This window comes from Anomaloglossus baeobatrachus, chromosome 4 (assembly GCF_048569485.1).
Source record: "Anomaloglossus baeobatrachus isolate aAnoBae1 chromosome 4, aAnoBae1.hap1, whole genome shotgun sequence".
Classification (NCBI taxonomy): Eukaryota; Metazoa; Chordata; class Amphibia; order Anura; family Aromobatidae; genus Anomaloglossus; species Anomaloglossus baeobatrachus.
Window position 1 is genome coordinate 700,512,761 of NC_134356.1, and position 19,181 is coordinate 700,531,941.

The window sequence follows — 19,181 nt, forward strand, 5'->3', positions numbered from 1 at the left end:
ATCATTTTCTTCCAACAATATTAATTCTAATTCCTCCACCTTATTTGTGAGGCTTCGGGCATTAGTGTACATGCACGTTACGTATGACTCTGTACCTGTATTCCTGCTTACTGTATTGACTGTCCTAACCCTTCCCCCCGTACCACCCCCAATTTCATTACTTGTGCCCTGGTCACTATCTGCACTACATTCCCCTTCTATAAAGTGAATATCCTCGCCCCCCATTCCTAGTTTAAACACTCCTCCAACCTTCTAGCCATTTTCTGCCCCAGCAGAGCTGCACCCTCCCCATTAAGATGCAGCCCATCCCTAGCATAGAATCTGTGTCTGTGTCATTTAGGAGCGTGGACACTGAGGCTTTCCTCATGGCAATGGCCGTCCCGTGGTACTCGGTCCCCAGCCGCCACTATATTTCCTGGTGTGCCACCTTATACACCAGATGGCGAAATGTGGCCGAAAAATCCCAGCAATTTCACTAACCAACAAGACTACAACATTATCATGATTGTCAGGCAATCCACACATGTTTAGTGGACTGGGGTCTGAATATATCCTGGGGACTGAATATATCCTGGGGACTGAATATATCCTGGGGACTGAATATATCCTGGGGACTGAATATATCCTGGGGACTGAATATATCCTGGGGTCTGAATATATCCTGGAGACTGAATATATCCTGGGGACTGAATATATCCTGGGGACTGAATATATCCTGGAGACTGAATATATCCTGGGGTCTGAATATATCCTGGGGACTAAATATATCCTGGAGACTGAATATATCCTGGGGTCTGAATATATCCTGGAGACTGAATATATCCTGGGGACTGAATATATCCTGGGGTCTGAATATATCCTGGAGACTGAATATATCCTGGGGACTGAATATATCCTGGGGACTGAATATATCCTGGGGACTGAATATATCCTGGGGACTGAATATATCCTGGGGACTGAATATATCCTGGAGACTGAATATATCCTGGGGTCTGAATATATCCTGGAGACTGAATATATCCTGGGGTCTGAATATATTCTGCGATGTGCATATATATCCTGGAGACTGAATATATCCTGGAGACTGAATATATCCTGGGGTCTGAATATATCCTGGGGTCTGAATATATCCTGGAGACTGAATATATCCTGGGGTCTGAATATATCCTGGGGACTGAATATATCCTGGGGTCTGAATATATCCTGGAGACTGAATATATCCTGGGGTCTGAATATATCCTGGGGTCTGAATATATCCTGGGGACTGAATATATCCTGGGGACTGAATATATCCTGGGGACTGAATATATCCTGGGGTCTGAATATATCCTGGGGTCTGAATATATCCTGGAGACTGAATATATCCTGGGGTCTGAATATATCCTGGGGACTGAATATATCCTGGGGTCTGAATATATCCTGGGGACTGAATATATCCTGGGGTCTGAATATATCCTGGGGACTGAATATATCCTGGAGACTGAATATATCCTGGGGACTGAATATATCCTGGGGTCTGAATATATCCTGGGGTCTGAATATATCCTGGGGACTGAATATATCCTGGGGTCTGAATATATCCTGGGGACTGAATATATCCTGGGGACTGAATATATCCTGGGGACTGAATATATCCTGGGGACTGAATATATCCTGGAGACTGAATATATCCTGGAGACTGAATATATCCTGGGGACTGAATATATCCTGGGGACTGAATATATCCTGGGGACTGAATATATCCTGGAGACTGAATATATCCTGGGGACTGAATATATCCTGGGGACTGAATATATCCTGGAGACTGAATATATCCTGGGGACTGAATATATCCTGGGGACTGAATATATCCTGGGGAATGAATATATCCTGGAGACTGAATATATCCTGGGGACTGAATATATCCTGGGGACTGAATATATCCTGGGGACTGAATATATCCTGGGGACTGAATATATCCTGGGGACTGAATATATCCTGGAGACTGAATATATCCTGGGGACTGAATATATCCTGGGGACTGAATATATCCTGGGGACTGAATATATCCTGGAGACTGAATATATCCTGGAGACTGAATATATCCTGGGGACTGAATATATCCTGGGGACTGAATATATCCTGGAGACTGAATATATCCTGGGGACTGAATATATCCTGGGGACTGAATATATCCTGGAGACTGAATATATCCTGGAGACTGAATATATCCTGGGGACTGAATATATCCTGGGGACTGAATATATCCTGGGGACTGAATATATCCTGGAGACTGAATATATCCTGGGGACTGAATATATCCTGGGGACTGAATATATCCTGGGGACTGAATATATCCTGGGGACTGAATATATCCTGGAGACTGAATATATCCTGGAGACTGAATATATCCTGGAGACTGAATATATCCTGGGGACTGAATATATCCTGGGGACTGAATATATCCTGGGGTCTGAATATATCCTGGGGACTGAATATATCCTGGGGACTGAATATATCCTGGGGTCTGAATATATCCTGGGGACTGAATATATCCTGGAGACTGAATATATCCTGGGGTCTGAATATATCCTGGGGACTGAATATATCCTGGGGACTGAATATATCCTGGGGTCTGAATATATCCTGGAGACTGAATATATCCTGGGGACTGAATATATCCTGGGGACTGAATATATCCTGGGGTCTGAATATATCCTGGGGTCTGAATATATCCTGGGGACTGAATATATCCTGGGGACTGAATATATCCTGGGGACTGAATATATCCTGGAGACTGAATATATCCTGGGGTCTGAATATATCCTGGGGACTGAATATATCCTGGAGACTGAATATATCCTGGGGTCTGAATATATCCTGGGGTCTGAATATATCCTGGGGACTGAATATATCCTGGGGTCTGAATATATCCTGGGGACTGAATATATCCTGGAGACTGAATATATCCTGGGGTCTGAATATATCCTGGAGACTGAATATATCCTGGGGACTGAATATATCCTGGAGACTGAATATATCCTGGGGTCTGAATATATCCTGGAGACTGAATATATCCTGGGGACTGAATATATCCTGGGGACTGAATATATCTTTGATACTGAATATATCCTGGGGTCTGAATATATCCTGGGGACTGAATATATCCTGGGGTCTGAATATATCCTGGAGACTGAATATATCCTGGGGTCTGAATATATCCTGGGGACTGAATATATCCTGGGGACTGAATATATCTTGGGGACTGAATATATCCTGGAGACTGAATATATCCTGGGGTCTGAATATATCCTGGGGACTGAATATATCCTGGGGACTGAATATATCCTGGGGTCTGAATATATCCTGGAGACTGAATATATCCTGGGGACTGAATATATCCTGGGGACTGAATATATCCTGGAGACTGAATATATCCTGGGGTCTGAATATATCCTGGGGACTGAATATATCCTGGGGTCTGAATATATCCTGGAGACTGAATATATCCTGGGGTCTGAATATATCCTGGGGACTGAATATATCCTGGGGACTGAATATATCCTGGGGACTGAATATATCCTGGGGTCTGAATATATCCTGGGGTCTTAATATATCCTGGAGACTGAATATATCCTGGAGACTGAATATATTCTGGGGTCTGGTCTGGGGTCTGAATATATCCTGGGGACTGAATATATTCTGGGGTCTGGTCTTGGCTCTGAATATATTCTGGGGTGTGAATATATCCTGGGGTCTGAATATATCCTGGGGACTGAATATATTCTGGGGTCTGGTCTTGGGTCTGAATATCTTCTAGAGTCTGTTGTGGTTTGATGTTATTATGGGCTCTGGTCTGGGGTCTGATGTTATTTTGGGGTCTGGACTAGGGTCTACAATAATTTTTGGGATTTTCTCAGCCCTCTCGGGGGTCTGCACATTTGCAGACATTTTTGCATTGACTCTGCCGGTCTGCCCGTGCTGTCACAGGATTGGGGGTACATAAGCAGATGGGGGGTCGCGGTGGGTCATTGCACGGTTTGGTGTATTTATCTTATGCCCTTAGAATCACAGACCTTTGAATATGAAGTCGGCCTGTTGAGGGTTGTCGTGCAGCCACTCCAGGAAGCATCGCTCCTTGAGGGACAGGTTGTGGTGTCCTTCGGTGAAGTCCCACAGTAAGACGTCCCGATACTCCTCCTGCTCCACCTTCACCAGCTCCATGTGCTGCTGACGAGCACTCAGCCCCATCAGGAAGACGGGCCTCACCCTGTAACCCATCACATCCGCTCGTTTGGCCCAGGTTTCTCTTAGGGCCGCTCTTCTACTCTTGGACCTTGGGTGAGATTTGATAGCCAGCAGCAGTACTGGTGAGAGACCCCTAATCTCTGGTTTAGGGGTGTAGAGAAGAGAGCAGCGGTAACTCTGAAGGAATGGAAACTCTTCCTGGAAACGTGAGAGGTTCAGATGGTAAACGTGGACCCCGTCATCCAGCGTCACAGACTGTCTTCTCACCGCAGGAAACATTGGAAGAGTCACAGGGTTTTCTAATGAAATATTCAGACTTATAATAATAAAGAGAACGAAGACCCCCAAAGAGAGAAGAATGTGCGGCCGAATCCCAATCCAGAGACCCATGATATCTACAAAAAAACACAAAGGGAGATGGGTGAGACAGGTACAGTGACCCCCATACTCATACATGACCCATACTGACCACCATCCTATATCCGTTATACTCATACATGACCCCTACTGACCACCGTCCTATATCCTCTGTGATGGTGGAATATGTTGTGTATAATTTTGTGTAGGTTTGTATTTTAGGCGTCGTGCTCTGTCTATTCTGTGTATTCTTTGTGTGTACATTGTTCTGTTTGTAGGTTAATCACCACCTGCTGGGCTTTTGTCCCTAAAGGCCCCGTCACACTAAGCAACATCGCTAGCAACATCGCTGGTAACGAACAACTTTTGTGACGTTGCTAGCGATGTTGCTTAGTGTGACATCCAGCAATGACCTGGCCCCTGCTGTGAGGTCGTTGGTTGTTGCTGAATGTCCTGGGCCATTTTTTAGTTGTTGCTGTCCTGCTGTGAAGCACAGATCGCTGTGTGTGACAGCAACAACTAATGTGCAGTGAGCAGGAGCCGGCTTCTGCTGAGGCTGGTAACTAATGTAAACATCGGGTAACCAAGAAGCCCTGTCCTTGGTTACCCGATATTTACCTTTGATACCAGACTCCTCCGCTCTCACTGCCTGTGCTGCCGGCTCCTGCTCTGTGCACATGTAGCTGCAGCACACATCAGGCAATTAACCCGATGTGTGCTGTAACTAGGAGAGCAAGGAGCCAGCACTAAGCAGTGTGCGCTGCTCCCTGCTCTGTGCACATTTAGCTGCAGCACACATCAGGCAATTAACCCGATGTGTGCTGTAACTAGGAGAGCAAGGAGCCAGCGCTAAGCATTGTGCGCTGCTCCCTGCTCTGTGCACATTTAGCTGCAGCACACATCGGGTTAATTAACCTGATGTGTGCTGTAACTAGGAGACTGGGGGCTGGTCACTGGTTGCTGGTGAGCTCACCAGCAACTCGTGTAGCCACGCTCCAGCGATCCCTGCCAGGTCAGGTTGCTGGTGGGATCGCTGGAGCGTCGCAGTGTGACAGCTCACCAGCAACCTCCTAGCAACTTACCAGCGATCCCTATCGTTGTTGGGATCGCTGGTAAGTTGCTTAGTGTGACTGGACCTTAAGTCTGGGGGAGGTGGGCCTGGGATCCACCCAAACTCTCTTCTTACCTGGGAGATTATTCAGTCAGGCTGGGAAGGACAAGAGACAAGCAGGAAGATTCATCCTCTGGAGGAGAAGCTGTGGCTACAGGCAGCACCCCGGAGAGGGGTTGAGAAACCCAGATTTCCCTGGAAAAGGACTGCTGGAGGATTGTGACTGATCCCCGGGACATTTATGCCATTACTGGACTACTTTATCCTCTGTGTGGAGGATTATTTTTATGGACCTTCTGATTTGCTTGGAATAAATGTTCTTTAGATTGTTCATCCATCTCTCGCTCTGATGATTGTGTGATATTGGAGAAGGACCTCGTGACAACTAGTGGCAGTGGTGGGATCAATAGAGCACAGTCCAATGGAGATCCACCCACAGAGGGAGTACAGAGACTGGACTGTATCCAGTCTACAGGAGAGAGACAGAGATCTGGGCCTAAACTACCAGGGACTGAGTAAAGAGGCCTTAATTGATCTACTGGTGGGTGTGAGCCAGTCCCCCTCCTCCCAGATGTCTAACGAACAAGTACTGGAGATCAGGATCCCTACCCCAAAAAGCCAGTGGTTGGTGTGGTTCGAAGAAGAGATGGTGGATTTAGGCCCAGGTGTATCGCATGAGTATAAGGAGGAGGCTGCTCACCGAGCACAGAGGAGACAAGAAGCAATGGAGTCCGGCAGAGGGAGTAATGTGAGTTGGAGTAAACCCAGCGACCCGGGGGCCTGTGCGGATCACCCGGGCGGACTTCAAGCCATTTTATGAGGCTTCTGGAGATGTGGAGGGATCCTTCAAGGACTTTGAGCAGCGGTGTGCGGTGATGGAGGTTCCCCACTCTGGCTGGGTGCATTTGTTAGTGGGACTCCTGAACGGAAGCCTGGCAGAGGCTTATCGCACCATTAACTCACAGTAGAACCGGGATTACAACATTGTAAAGCGGACTATCCTGGATTACCATGCCATCACCCCAGACTCACATAGGGCACAGTTCCGAGACCCCCCATGCACCACGGGGGGATCGTTTAGGATGTATGCCCATAAGATGTCCCAGGCATGTCGGAGATGGCTGGAAGTGGAAGACGCTTTTGTGACGCCCCCGTGCCGGCAGCTTGCCGCTGCTCGGGTCCGGGCCTTCAGGTCGGTGGCTCGAGGGTCTCCAGACCCGGGGGATCCCGCGGACACTCCGAATGAATAGGGTTGAGGGTGGATATATATACTATATATCCAGAGCTCTCTGTAGTCTCATGGTAGATACACCAGGTCTGTATATACTATATATCCACAGCTCTCTCTAGCCTCATGGTAGATACACCAGGTCTGTATATACTATATATCCACTGCTCTCTCTAGCCTCATGGTAGATACACTAGGTCTGTGTATACTATATATCCACAGCTCTCTGTAGCCTCATGGTAGATATACCAGGTCTGTATATACTATATATCCACAGCTCTCTGTAGTCTCATGATGGATACACCAGGTCTGTATATACTATATATCCACAGCTCTCTGTAGCCTCATGGTGGATACACCTGGTCAGTATATACTATTGTGGAGGTCACCTGAGCTGTAGTATGTTTGTTTAAACGTAATAAGAATATCTGTGTATATAACTAATCAAAATGTAGATGTAGATGCAAAATTATCTGTCTGTCTATGTAGCAATTGCACAGACCTATAGTATAATTCAAAGTTGTATAGTCATGAAGGAGTTAACCAAAGATGATGAAGCCAGAATGGGAAGCTGCAAAGTCTTATCAGTAATGTTCACATAGAAGGAATGTACGGGAGGGCAGGCAATAGGATGTGAAAAATAGGGGAGTGAAAAGCACTCCTTGTTAGCTTCAAGGTTATTCATGCTTGCGGTATAATTGGATCTATCGAATTAAACTAGTTCAGTTGGTGACGCTGGCTGAAAAGAGAGCATGTCTGTGTTCTTTGTCTTATATACATTGATATATATATATATATATTGGCACTGATATACAGCTAATACGGCATCGTCTCTGGATATCCCAAATGAGGACTCCATTAGCAGTCTTCAACGCAAATTCCTCCCTTGACAGTTTGGCGCACCCAACGTGGAGCTCCTTCAAGGACACACTACTGACCTGCAAATACTGATCGTTTGGATGTCACGGACTGAGACCTCCCTCCGCTCCAACCAGGCTGATCACCTCTGACCCCACGGGTAAGTGTTACATACTGTGTATTCACTACCGTTGTGGTTGGTTTTGGAGAGGAGGGAGTGACGGGCTGTGTGTCCATATCGGTGTTAAAAGGTACCTGATTGTGACTCAGGGGTAGTGCCCGCTGGGGCTCAGAGCACGATCCCAGCCCTGAGATGTATTTCATATGATTGACTAATTAGAGAAATAAACAAGTGTATTTTCTAATTTCAGATCCTAAATCAGAGTTAGTAGTATATGGTTTTCGGTCAGGAGACTGATTAATCCTAAAAGGACACAGAAATTTCGATAAAGCTCAACGGCAGGACAACATGGATTCATGCCCCGCATTGCAGAAGGGTCGATCCACCGGAGCTTCACTAAGCGTCCTGCTCATATTTATCCTTTACAAAAAGACCTGTACAGTCCCAAACCATCATTGCCGAAACAGTTAGAAGAGAGGACTTAGAGAACCTTGAGACATGGGAAAGTCCAACTACAAAGGGTGAGGACTCGCCTAGGGGTCCTTGGTCTCAAACCGGTGAAGAAATCCCATTCCCTTCTCCACCCATGCCTCAACGTTCAGTCAGGCAGGATTTCCCAAAAGATCTTTCTTCTTCTTTTCCTAAGGGAACACTGTACCCTTAGTATTTGGAAATGGCAGAAGTAAGTCAAGGGGGGACTGTTGAGTAGTCAAAAATACTTAATTCAGCCATTTCATAGACCCAAAAATGTGGTTTGGTTAATGTAATCTAACCATTTACAAATGTTTTTGTCTCCTACTAACTCATATAAATATATACAGTGATTTTCCTTAATATAAAATGTTAGCTATGGATTCTCTCATCTCGGGAAAAGTTTCGGAAGAGTCTATCCCATCAGGCTGATGTCTCTCCGGCCTAGTCTGCTGAGCACTGGCAGTGACACGTGAGTTGACGTCACATCTCAGAAACCAATGGACCCGACACAACTGAAGCAGAAAGAGGCCGCTATTCTACCCATTATCCCAGAAGGTTTTTCCAAGTCTGTGCCACAAACTGTTCACATGAAGCCTCATCATGTTTTGTTGTTTTTTTATCAAGAGCAGATTATCCAGGTTCACAAAGTGGCCCTAAGTGGACCAGCACTGACCAAGCATTTTCTTTTTGTTTTATATCCGGAAAGAAAAACCATGGACAATTTGTAGCAAATGTTTTTTTGTTTTTTGTTTTTTAATTATGTGCTAATTTTTAAATAAGGTTTAGATTCAATTTCTCTTAATCAGGATAATGTGCCCTAATAAGAGTAATAGCGCCAATTCTAAAAGCCTCTATAAATCATAGAGTTATGTTTAATAAATAAAAATAAGTACTTAAGGGGGGAGCTAAAGCCTATAGTGTTAAATTAAACAACAATCCCATAGAAAGCCCACATATATAGATATGGATATAATTAAAGTCCCAAATAATAAAATATATCTAAATGGGGAAAATTTTTAAATTTAAGGTTAATAATATTCACAGATATTTTATTAAGGGGGGACTGTGGAGGTCACCTGAGCTGTAGTATGTTTGTTTAAACGTAATAAGAATATCTGTGTATATAACTAATCAAAATGTAGATGTAGATGCAAAATTATCTGTCTGTCTATGTAGCAATTGCACAGACCTATAGTATAATTCAAAGTTGTATAGTCATGAAGGAGTTAACCAAAGATGATGAAGCCAGAATGTGAAGCTGCAAAGTCTTATCAGTAATGTTCACATAGAAGGAATGTACGGGAGGGCAGGCAATGTGATGTGAAAAATAGGGGAGTGAAAAGCACTCCTTGTTAGCTTCAAGGTTATTCATGCTTACGGTATAATTGGATCTATCGAATTAAACTAGTTCAGTTGGTGACGCTGGCTGAAAAGAGAGCATGTCTGTGTTCTTTGTCTTATATACAGTGCCTACAAGTAGTAAGCAACCCCCTGCAGATTTAGCAGGTTTACACATTCGGAATTAACTTGGCATTGTGATATTTGGACTGTAGATCAGCCTGGAAGTGTGAAATGCAGCAAAAAAGAATGTTATTTCTTTTTTATTTTTTTTTTTTTAAATTGAGAAAAGTTTATTCAGAGGTCATTTATTATTCAACCCCTCAAACCACAAGAATTCTGTTTGGTTCCCCTAAAGTATTAAGAAGTATTTCAGGCACAAAGAACAATGAGCTTCACATGTTTGGATTCATTATCTCTTTTTCCAGCCTTTTCTGACTAATTAAGACCCTCCCCAAACTTGTGAATAGCACTCATACATGGTCAACATGGAACAATCATATATTCCACAAAAGGCATAGAAAAAATTGAGAACCAGGTGGAGGAGCCACCCCAGGTTCACAGCAGCTCAAAGAGCATTTCAAAAAGAGGAGAACACGAGCAAAATTGCTGAGAAAAGTTCATAAATTTTATTAAATAGGATTTTAAAGTGCAAGTGCAAAAAATCACAATGATTATATACAAATTTTGGGGAGGAGGGGAGAGACAGATGGTAAAGAACAGAACAATGGTCTGGTGCGGACAACAGGAAAATAGTAGTATTCACACACAGTATAGCCAAATCACTGGCAAACAAAGCATCAAGATGAATAAATAGTAGTATTCAAAAACAGTATGGCCAAAATCACTGGCAAATAAGCATCAAGATGGGTAAATAATAATATTTCACATACAATATAGCCAAAATAACTGGCAAATAGAGGAAGTATTCACAAACCGTATAGCCAAAATCACTGGCACATAAGCATCAAATTGGATAGAGAGTACCTTATCTCTGATAGGGATGTATATCTCAAATCACCAACATGTAAAAAAGAGGGAATTTTAAATAGACAATCAAATCTCAAAAAAGACACGTGGGTATTATAACCGTAGGAGGGAAAATACTTAACCCCAAGTCTGCATTGGCCAGATGCAGACAATGAGGAAAAGTAAAATTCACCTGAAAACGGTACCAGTCACAGGCCTATATAATATTAGATGTACCAATTGTGAACCGAGAGAATCCCCAGCAGAGGTAAAGGACCCTAATCACTGGCCAGTAAGCAGAAGGGATTAGTATGTAGAAAAAACAGAAAAAAGGGGGCCTGTATACATAAAAATAGCTACAGTAGTGTTGTATAATGAATATACATGTATAACTCATGCAACCCCATCAAAAAGTTTTTACAAATTGTATAAGGCTTTCAAAGGTTAAAATGAGGGGGGTTATGCCGTGATACACTAATATCCAACAACACACTACAACAGAGAAGCAGGGTATTTAGCCTAAAAGAGGAAATATAGGCGGGATTCCTAAAGCCCAATCAATTAGTCCCGTAGAGAATGTAAGGGGGGCTAAGAATCCATACAGGCGGATTCCTGAAGTTGGATCAAAATAATTAAATGATCAAATAATCCCCAAAGGAGTAATAAGTGCGGAATACATTATACCTGAGTCCGGTGGTGCAAGGAGGCCCGACGTACGTTTCGCGGCTTTAAGAAAAAGTCGCTTGCCGCTTCATCATGGGGGAGAGTGAAGAAAGAAAAACCATGGACAATTTGTAGCAAATGTTTTTTTGTTTTTTGTTTTTTAATTATGTGCTAATTTTTAAATAAGGTTTAGATTCAATTTCTCTTAATCAGGATAATGTGCCCTAATAAGAGTAATAGCGCCAATTCTAATAGCCTCTATAAATCATAGAGTTATGTTTAATAAATAAAAATAAGTACTTAAGGGGGGAGCTAAAGCCTATAGTGTTAAATTAAACAACAATCCCATAGAAAGCCCACATATATAGATATGGATATAATTAAAGTCCCAAATAATAAAATATATCTAAATGGGGAAAATTTTTAAATTTAAAGTTAATAATATTCACAGATATTTTATTAAGGGGGGACTGTGGAGGTCACCTGAGCTGTAGTATGTTTGTTTAAACGTAATAAGAATATCTGTGTATATAACTAATCAAAATGTAGATGTAGATGCAAAATTATCTGTCTGTCTATGTAGCAATTGCACAGACCTATAGTATAATTCAAAGTTGTATAGTCATGAAGGAGTTAACCAAAGATGATGAAGCCAGAATGTGAAGCTGCAAAGTCTTATCAGTAATGTTCACATAGAAGGAATGTACGGGAGGGCAGGCAATGTGATGTGAAAAATAGGGGAGTGAAAAGCACTCCTTGTTAGCTTCAAGGTTATTCATGCTTACGGTATAATTGGATCTATCGAATTAAACTAGTTCAGTTGGTGACGCTGGCTGAAAAGAGAGCATGTCTGTGTTCTTTGTCTTATATACAGTGCCTACAAGTAGTAAGCAACCCCCTGCAGATTTAGCAGGTTTACACATTCGGAATTAACTTGGCATTGTGACATTTGGACTGTAGATCAGCCTGGAAGTGTGAAATGCAGCAAAAAAGAATGTTATTTCTTTTTTATTTTTTTTTTTAAATTGAGAAAAGTTTATTCAGAGGGTCATTTATTATTCAACCCCTCAAACCACAAGAATTCTGTTTGGTTCCCCTAAAGTATTAAGAAGTATTTCAGGCACAAAGAACAATGAGCTTCACATGTTTGGATTCATTATCTCTTTTTCCAGCCTTTTCTGACTAATTAAGACCCTCCCCAAACTTGTGAATAGCACTCATACATGGTCAACATGGGAAAGACAAAAGAGCATTCCAAGGCCATCAGAGACAAGATCGTGGAGGGTCACAAGGCTGGTAAGGGGTACAAAACCCTTTCCAAGGAGTTGGGCCTACCTGTCTCCACTGTTGGGAGCATCATCCGGAAGTGGAAGGCTTATGGAACTACTGTTAGCCTTCCATGGCCTGGACAGCCTTTGAAAGTTTCCTCCCGTGCCGAGGCCAGGCTTGTCCGAAGAGTCAAGGCTAACCCAAGGACAACAAGGAAGGAGCTCTGGGAAGATCTCAAGGCAGTGGGGACATTGGTTTCAGTCAATACCATAAGTAACGTACTCCACCGCAATGGTCTCCGTTCCAGACGAGCCCGTAAGGTACCTTTTACTTTCAAAGCGTCATGTCAAGGCTCGTCTACAGTTTGCTCATGATCACTTGGAGGACTCTGAGACAGACTGGTTCAAGGTTCTCTGGTCTGATGAGACCAAGATCGAGATCTTTGGTGCCAACCACACACGTGACGTTTGGAGACTGGATGGCACTGCATACGACCCCAAGAATACCATCCCTACAGTCAAGCATGGTCGTGGCAGCATCATGCTGTGGGGCTGTTTCTCAGCCAAGGGGCCTGGCAGTCTGGTCCGCATCCATGGGAAGATGGATAGCACGGCCTACCTGGAGATTTTGGCCAATAACCTCTGCTCCTCTATCAAGGATCTTAAGATGGGTCGTCATTTCATCTTCCAACAAGACAACGACCCAAAGCACACAGCCAAGAAAACCAAGGCCTGGTTCAAGAGGGAAAAAATCAAGGTGTTGCAGTTGCCTATTCAGTCTCCTGACCTTAACCCAATTGAAAACTTGTGGAAGGAGCTCAAGATTAAAGTCCACATGAGACACCCAAAGAACCTAGATAACTTGGAGAAGATCTGCATGGAGGAGTGGGCCAAGATAACTCCAGAGACCTGTGCCGGCCTGATCAGGTCTTATAAAAGACCATTATTAGCTGTAATTGCAAACAAGGGTTATTCCACAAAATATTAAACCTAGGGGTTGAATAATAATTGACCCACACTTTTATGTTGAAAATTTATTAAAATTTAACTGAGCAACAAAACTTGTTGGTTTGTAAGATTTATGCATCTGTTAATAAATCCTGCTCTTGTTTGAAGTTTGCAGGCTCTAACTTATTTGCATCTCATCAAACCTGCTAAATCTGAAGGGGGTTGAAGACTACTTGTAGGCACTGTACATTGATATATATATATATATATATATATATATTGGCACTGATATACAGCTAATACGGCATCGTCTCTAGATATCCCAAATGAGGACTCCATTAGCAGTCTTCAACGCAAATTCCTCCCTTGACACTATATATCCACAGCTCTCTGTAGCCTCATGATAGATACACCAGGTCTGTATATACTATATATCAACTGCTGTCTGTAGCCTCATGGTTAGATACACTAGGTATGTATATGCTATATATCAACTGCTCTCTAAGCCTCATGGTTAGATACACTAGGTCTGTATATGCTATATATCCACTGTTCTCTGTAGCCTCATGGTGGATACACCTGGTCAGTATATATTATATATCCACAGCTCTCTGTAGCCTCATGGTGGATACACCTGGTCAGTATATACTATATATCCACAGCTCTCTGTAGTCTCATGATGGATACACCAGGTCTGTATATATTATATATCCACTTCTCTCTGTAGCCTCATGGTGGATACTCCAGGTCTGTATATATTATATAGCCACAGCTCTCTGTAGCCTCATGGTGGATACACTGGGTCTGTATATGCTATATATCCACAGCTCTCTGTAGCCTCATGGTGGATATACTAGGTCTGTATATACTATATATGCACAGCTCTCTGTAGCCTCATGGTGGATACTCCAGTTCTGTATATATTATATATCCACAGCTCTCTGTAGCCTCATGGTAGATACACCAGGTCTGTATATACTATATATCCACTGCTCTCTGTAGCCTCATGGTGGATACACCAGGTCTGTATATACTGTATATCCACAGCTCTCTGTAGTCTCATGGTGGATACTCCAGGTCTGTATATACTGTATATCCACAGCTCTCTGTAGCCTCATGGTGGATACACCAGGTCTGTATATACTATATATCCACAGCTCTCTGTAGTCTCATGGTGGATACTCCAGGTCTGTATATACTGTATATCCACAGCTCTCTGTAGCCTCATGGTGGATACACCAGGTCTGTATATACTGTATATCCACAGCTCTCTGTAGCCTCATGGTGGATACACCAGGTCTGTATATACTGTATATCCACAGCTCTCTGTAGTCTCATGGTGGATACTCCAGGTCTGTATATACTGTATATCCACAGCTCTCTGTAGTCTCATGGTGGATATACCAGGTCTGTATATACTATATATGCACAGCTCTCTGTAGCCTCATGGTGGATACTCCAGGTCTGTATATACTATATATCCACAGCTCTCTGTAGCCTCATGGTGGATACACTGGGTCTGTATATGCTATATATCCACAGCTCTCTGTAGTCTCATGGTGGATATACCAGGTCTGTATATACTATATATGCACAGCTCTCTGTAGCCTCATGGTGGATACTCCAGGTCTGTATATACTGTATATCCACAGCTCTCTGTAGCCTCATGGTGGATACACCAGGTCTGTATATACTATATATCCACAGCTCTCTGTAGCCTCATGGTGGATACACCAGGTCTGTATATACTATATATCCACAGTTCTCTGTAGCCTCATGGTGGATACACCAGGTCTGTATATACTGTATATCCACAGCTCTCTGTAGCCTCATGGTGGATACACCAGGTCTGTATATACTATATATCCACAGCTCTCTGTAGCCTCATGGTGGATACACCAGGTCTGTATATACTGTATATCCACAGCTCTCTGTAGCCTCATGGTGGATACACTGGGTCTGTATATATTATATATCCACAGCTCTCTGTAGCCTCATGATAGATACACCAGGTCTGTATATACTGTATATCCACTGCTCTCTGTAGCCTCATGGTGGATACACCAGGTCTGTATATACTGTATATCCACAGCTCTCTGTAGCCTCATGGTGGATACACTAGGTCTGTATATACTATATATGCACAGCTCTCTGTAGCCTCATGATGGATACTCCAGGTCTGTATATACTGTATATCCACTGCTCTCTCTAGCCTCATGATGGATACACCAGGTCTGTATATACTGTATATCCACAGCTCTCTGTAGCCTCATGATGGATACACCAGGTCTGTATATACTATATATCCACAGCTCTCTGTAGCCTCATGATGGATACACCAGGTCTGTATATACTGTATATCCACAGCTCTCTGTAGCCTCATGATGGATACACCAGGTCTGTATATACTGTATATCCACAGCTCTCTGTAGCCTCATGATGGATACACCAGGTCTGTATATACTGTATATCCACAGCTCTCTGTAGCCTCATGGTGGATACACCAGGTCTGTATATACTATATATCCACAGCTCTCTGTAGCCTCATGGTGGATACACCAGGTCTGTATATACTATATATCCACAGCTCTCTGTAGCCTCATGGTGGATACACCAGGTCTGTATATACTATATATCCACAGCTCTCTGTAGCCTCATGGTGGATACACCAGGTCTGTATATACTATATATCCACTTCTCTCTGTAGCCTCATGATGGATACACCAGGTCTGTATATACTGTATATCCACAGCTCTCTGTAGCCTCATGATGGATACACCAGGTCTGTATATACTGTATATCCACAGCTCTCTGTAGCCTCATGATGGATACACCAGGTCTGTATATACTGTATATCCACAGCTCTCTGTAGCCTCATGGTGGATACACCAGGTCTGTATATACTATATATCCACAGCTCTCTGTAGCCTCATGGTGGATACACCAGGTCTGTATATACTATATATCCACAGCTCTCTGTAGCCTCATGGTGGATACTCCAGGTCTGTATATACTGTATATCCACAGCTCTCTGTAGCCTCATGGTGGATACACCAGGTCTGTATATACTATATATCCACAGCTCTCTGTAGCCTCATGGTGGATACACCAGGTCTGTATATACTATATATCCACAGCTCTCTGTAGCCTCATGGTGGATACACCAGGTCTGTATATACTATATATCCACAGTTCTCTGTAGCCTCATGGTGGATACACCAGGTCTGTATATACTGTATATCCACAGCTCTCTGTAGCCTCATGGTGGATACACCAGGTCTGTATATACTGTATATCCACAGCTCTCTGTAGCCTCATGGTGGATACACCAGGTCTGTATATACTATATATCCACAGCTCTCTGTAGCCTCATGGTGGATACTCCAGGTCTGTATATACTATATATCCACAGTTCTCTGTAGCCTCATGGTGGATATACCAGGTCTGTATATACTATATATGCACAGCTCTCTGTAGCCTCATGGTGGATACTCCAGGTCTGTATATATTATATATCCACAGCTCTCTGTAGTCTCATGGTAGATACACCAGGTCTGTATATACTATATATCCACTGCTCTCTGTAGCCTCATGGTGGATACACCAGGTCTGTATATACTGTATATCCACTGCTCTCTGTAGCCTCATGGTGGATACTCCAGGTCTGTATATATTATATATCCACAGCTCTCTGTAGCCTCATGATAGATACACTAGGTCTATATATACTATATATCCACAGCTCTCTGTAGCCTCATGGTGGATACACTAGGTCTGTATATACTATATATCCACAGCTCTCTGTAGCCTCATGGTGGATACACTAGGTCTGTATATACTATATATCCACAGCTCTCTCTAGTCTCATGGTGGATACACCAGGTCTGTATATACTATATATCCACAGCTCTCTGTAGCCTCATGGTGGATACAATAGGTCTGTATATACTATATATCCACAGTTCTCTGTAGCCTCATGGTGGATACACTAGGTCTGTATATACTATATATCCACAGCTCTCTGTAGCCTCATGGTGGATACTCCAGGTCTGTATATACTAAATATCCACAGCTCTCTGTAGCCTCATGGTGGATATACCAGGTCTGTATATACTATATATCCTCAGCTCTCTGTAGCCTCATGGTGGATACACTAGGTCTGTATATACTATATATCCACAGCTCTCTGTAGCCTCATGGTGGATACTCCAGGTCTGTATATATTATATATCCACAGCTCTCTGTAGCCTCATGGTGGATACACCAGGTCTGTATATACTATATATCCACAGCTCTCTGTAGCCTCATGGTGGATACTCCAGGTCTGTATATACTATATATCCACAGTTCTCTGTAGCCTCATGGTGGATACACCAGGTCTGTATATACTATATATCCACAGCTCTCTGTAGCCTCATGGTGGATACACCAGGTCTGTATATACTATATATCCACAGCTCTCTGTAGCCTCATGGTGGATACTCCAGGTCTGTATATACTATATATCCACAGTTCTCTGTAGCCTCATGGTGGATACACCAGGTCTGTATATACTATATATCCACAGCTCTCTGTAGTCTCATGGTGGATACACCAGGTCTGTATATACTATATATCCACAGCTCTCTGTAGTCTCATGGTGGATACACCAGGTCTGTATATACTATATATCCACAGCTCTCTGTAGCCTTATGGTGGATACACCAGGTCTGTATATACTGTATATCCACAGCTCTCTGTAGCCTCATGGTGGATACACCAGGTCTGTATATACTGTATATCCACAGCTCTCTGTAGCCTCATGGTGGATACACCAGGTCTGTATATACTGTATATCCACAGCTCTCTGTAGTCTCATGGTGGATACACCAGGTCTGTATATACTATATATCCACAGCTCTCTGTAGCCTCATGGTGGATACACCAGGTCTGTATATACTATATATCCACAGCTCTCTGTAGTCTCATGGTGGATACACCAGGTCTGTATATACTATATATCCACAGCTCTCTGTAGTCTCATGGTGGATACACCAGGTCTGTATATACTGTATATCCACAGCTCTCTGTAGCCTCATGGTGGATACACCAGGTCTGTATATACTGTATATTTACATCTCCCGTCCACGTTTCTACGTACCTCTTGCTGTCCAGCTGTAGTGACCCCTGTATCCGCGCTTCTCCCCAGTTCTTGCCCCGGTTGGCACAATGTCCTCACCATACCATGTCTCTCCAGATCTGTGAATCTCGTCCGTATCTTACAAGTGGTCACATTTTCTAGAAGCGGCTGTGAGATAAGAGGCACTCTACTGGGTGTGGGCAGGAAGATATGATATGTGTAGTGTGGAGTTCTGCAATATCTACAGAAGCGCAAACTGATCAAAAGAGGAAATAAAATCTGCCGACGCGTGGCGAAAGTCATTAAAGAGGCTGCCAAGAAAGTAAGCGCACCCATTCCCTCCAATATCCTGGTATCCGCTGGGACCAGAGTCGTGACCAGCCATGGAAACTGTTAGTGCGTGTACACATTTACACTTATCCGGGCCTCTCTAAGGCTTTGTGCACACGCTGCTTCCTTCTGTGCGTCTTTTCTGCCAGGTTTTAGCCGGAAAAAAGCAG

At 43.3% G+C, this 19,181-nt stretch overlaps 1 protein-coding gene across 1 annotated transcript in view; it reads right to left on the minus strand.

Moving 5' to 3' along the window:
• Positions 1–18,861, minus strand: part of LOC142302192 (beta-1,3-galactosyltransferase 5-like) — a 49,410-nt gene extending 30,549 nt beyond the window's left edge. Inside the window, exons 1-2 of the mRNA XM_075343279.1 lie at positions 18,703–18,861; positions 4,056–4,622 (exon numbers count right to left, since the gene is read on the minus strand). Of these exons, the coding sequence (XP_075199394.1) occupies positions 4,056–4,617 (562 nt within the window). The 5' untranslated portion in view covers positions 4,618–4,622; positions 18,703–18,861. The remainder of the gene's footprint in view (positions 1–4,055; positions 4,623–18,702) is intronic.
• Between the last annotated feature and the right edge of the window lie 320 nt (positions 18,862–19,181).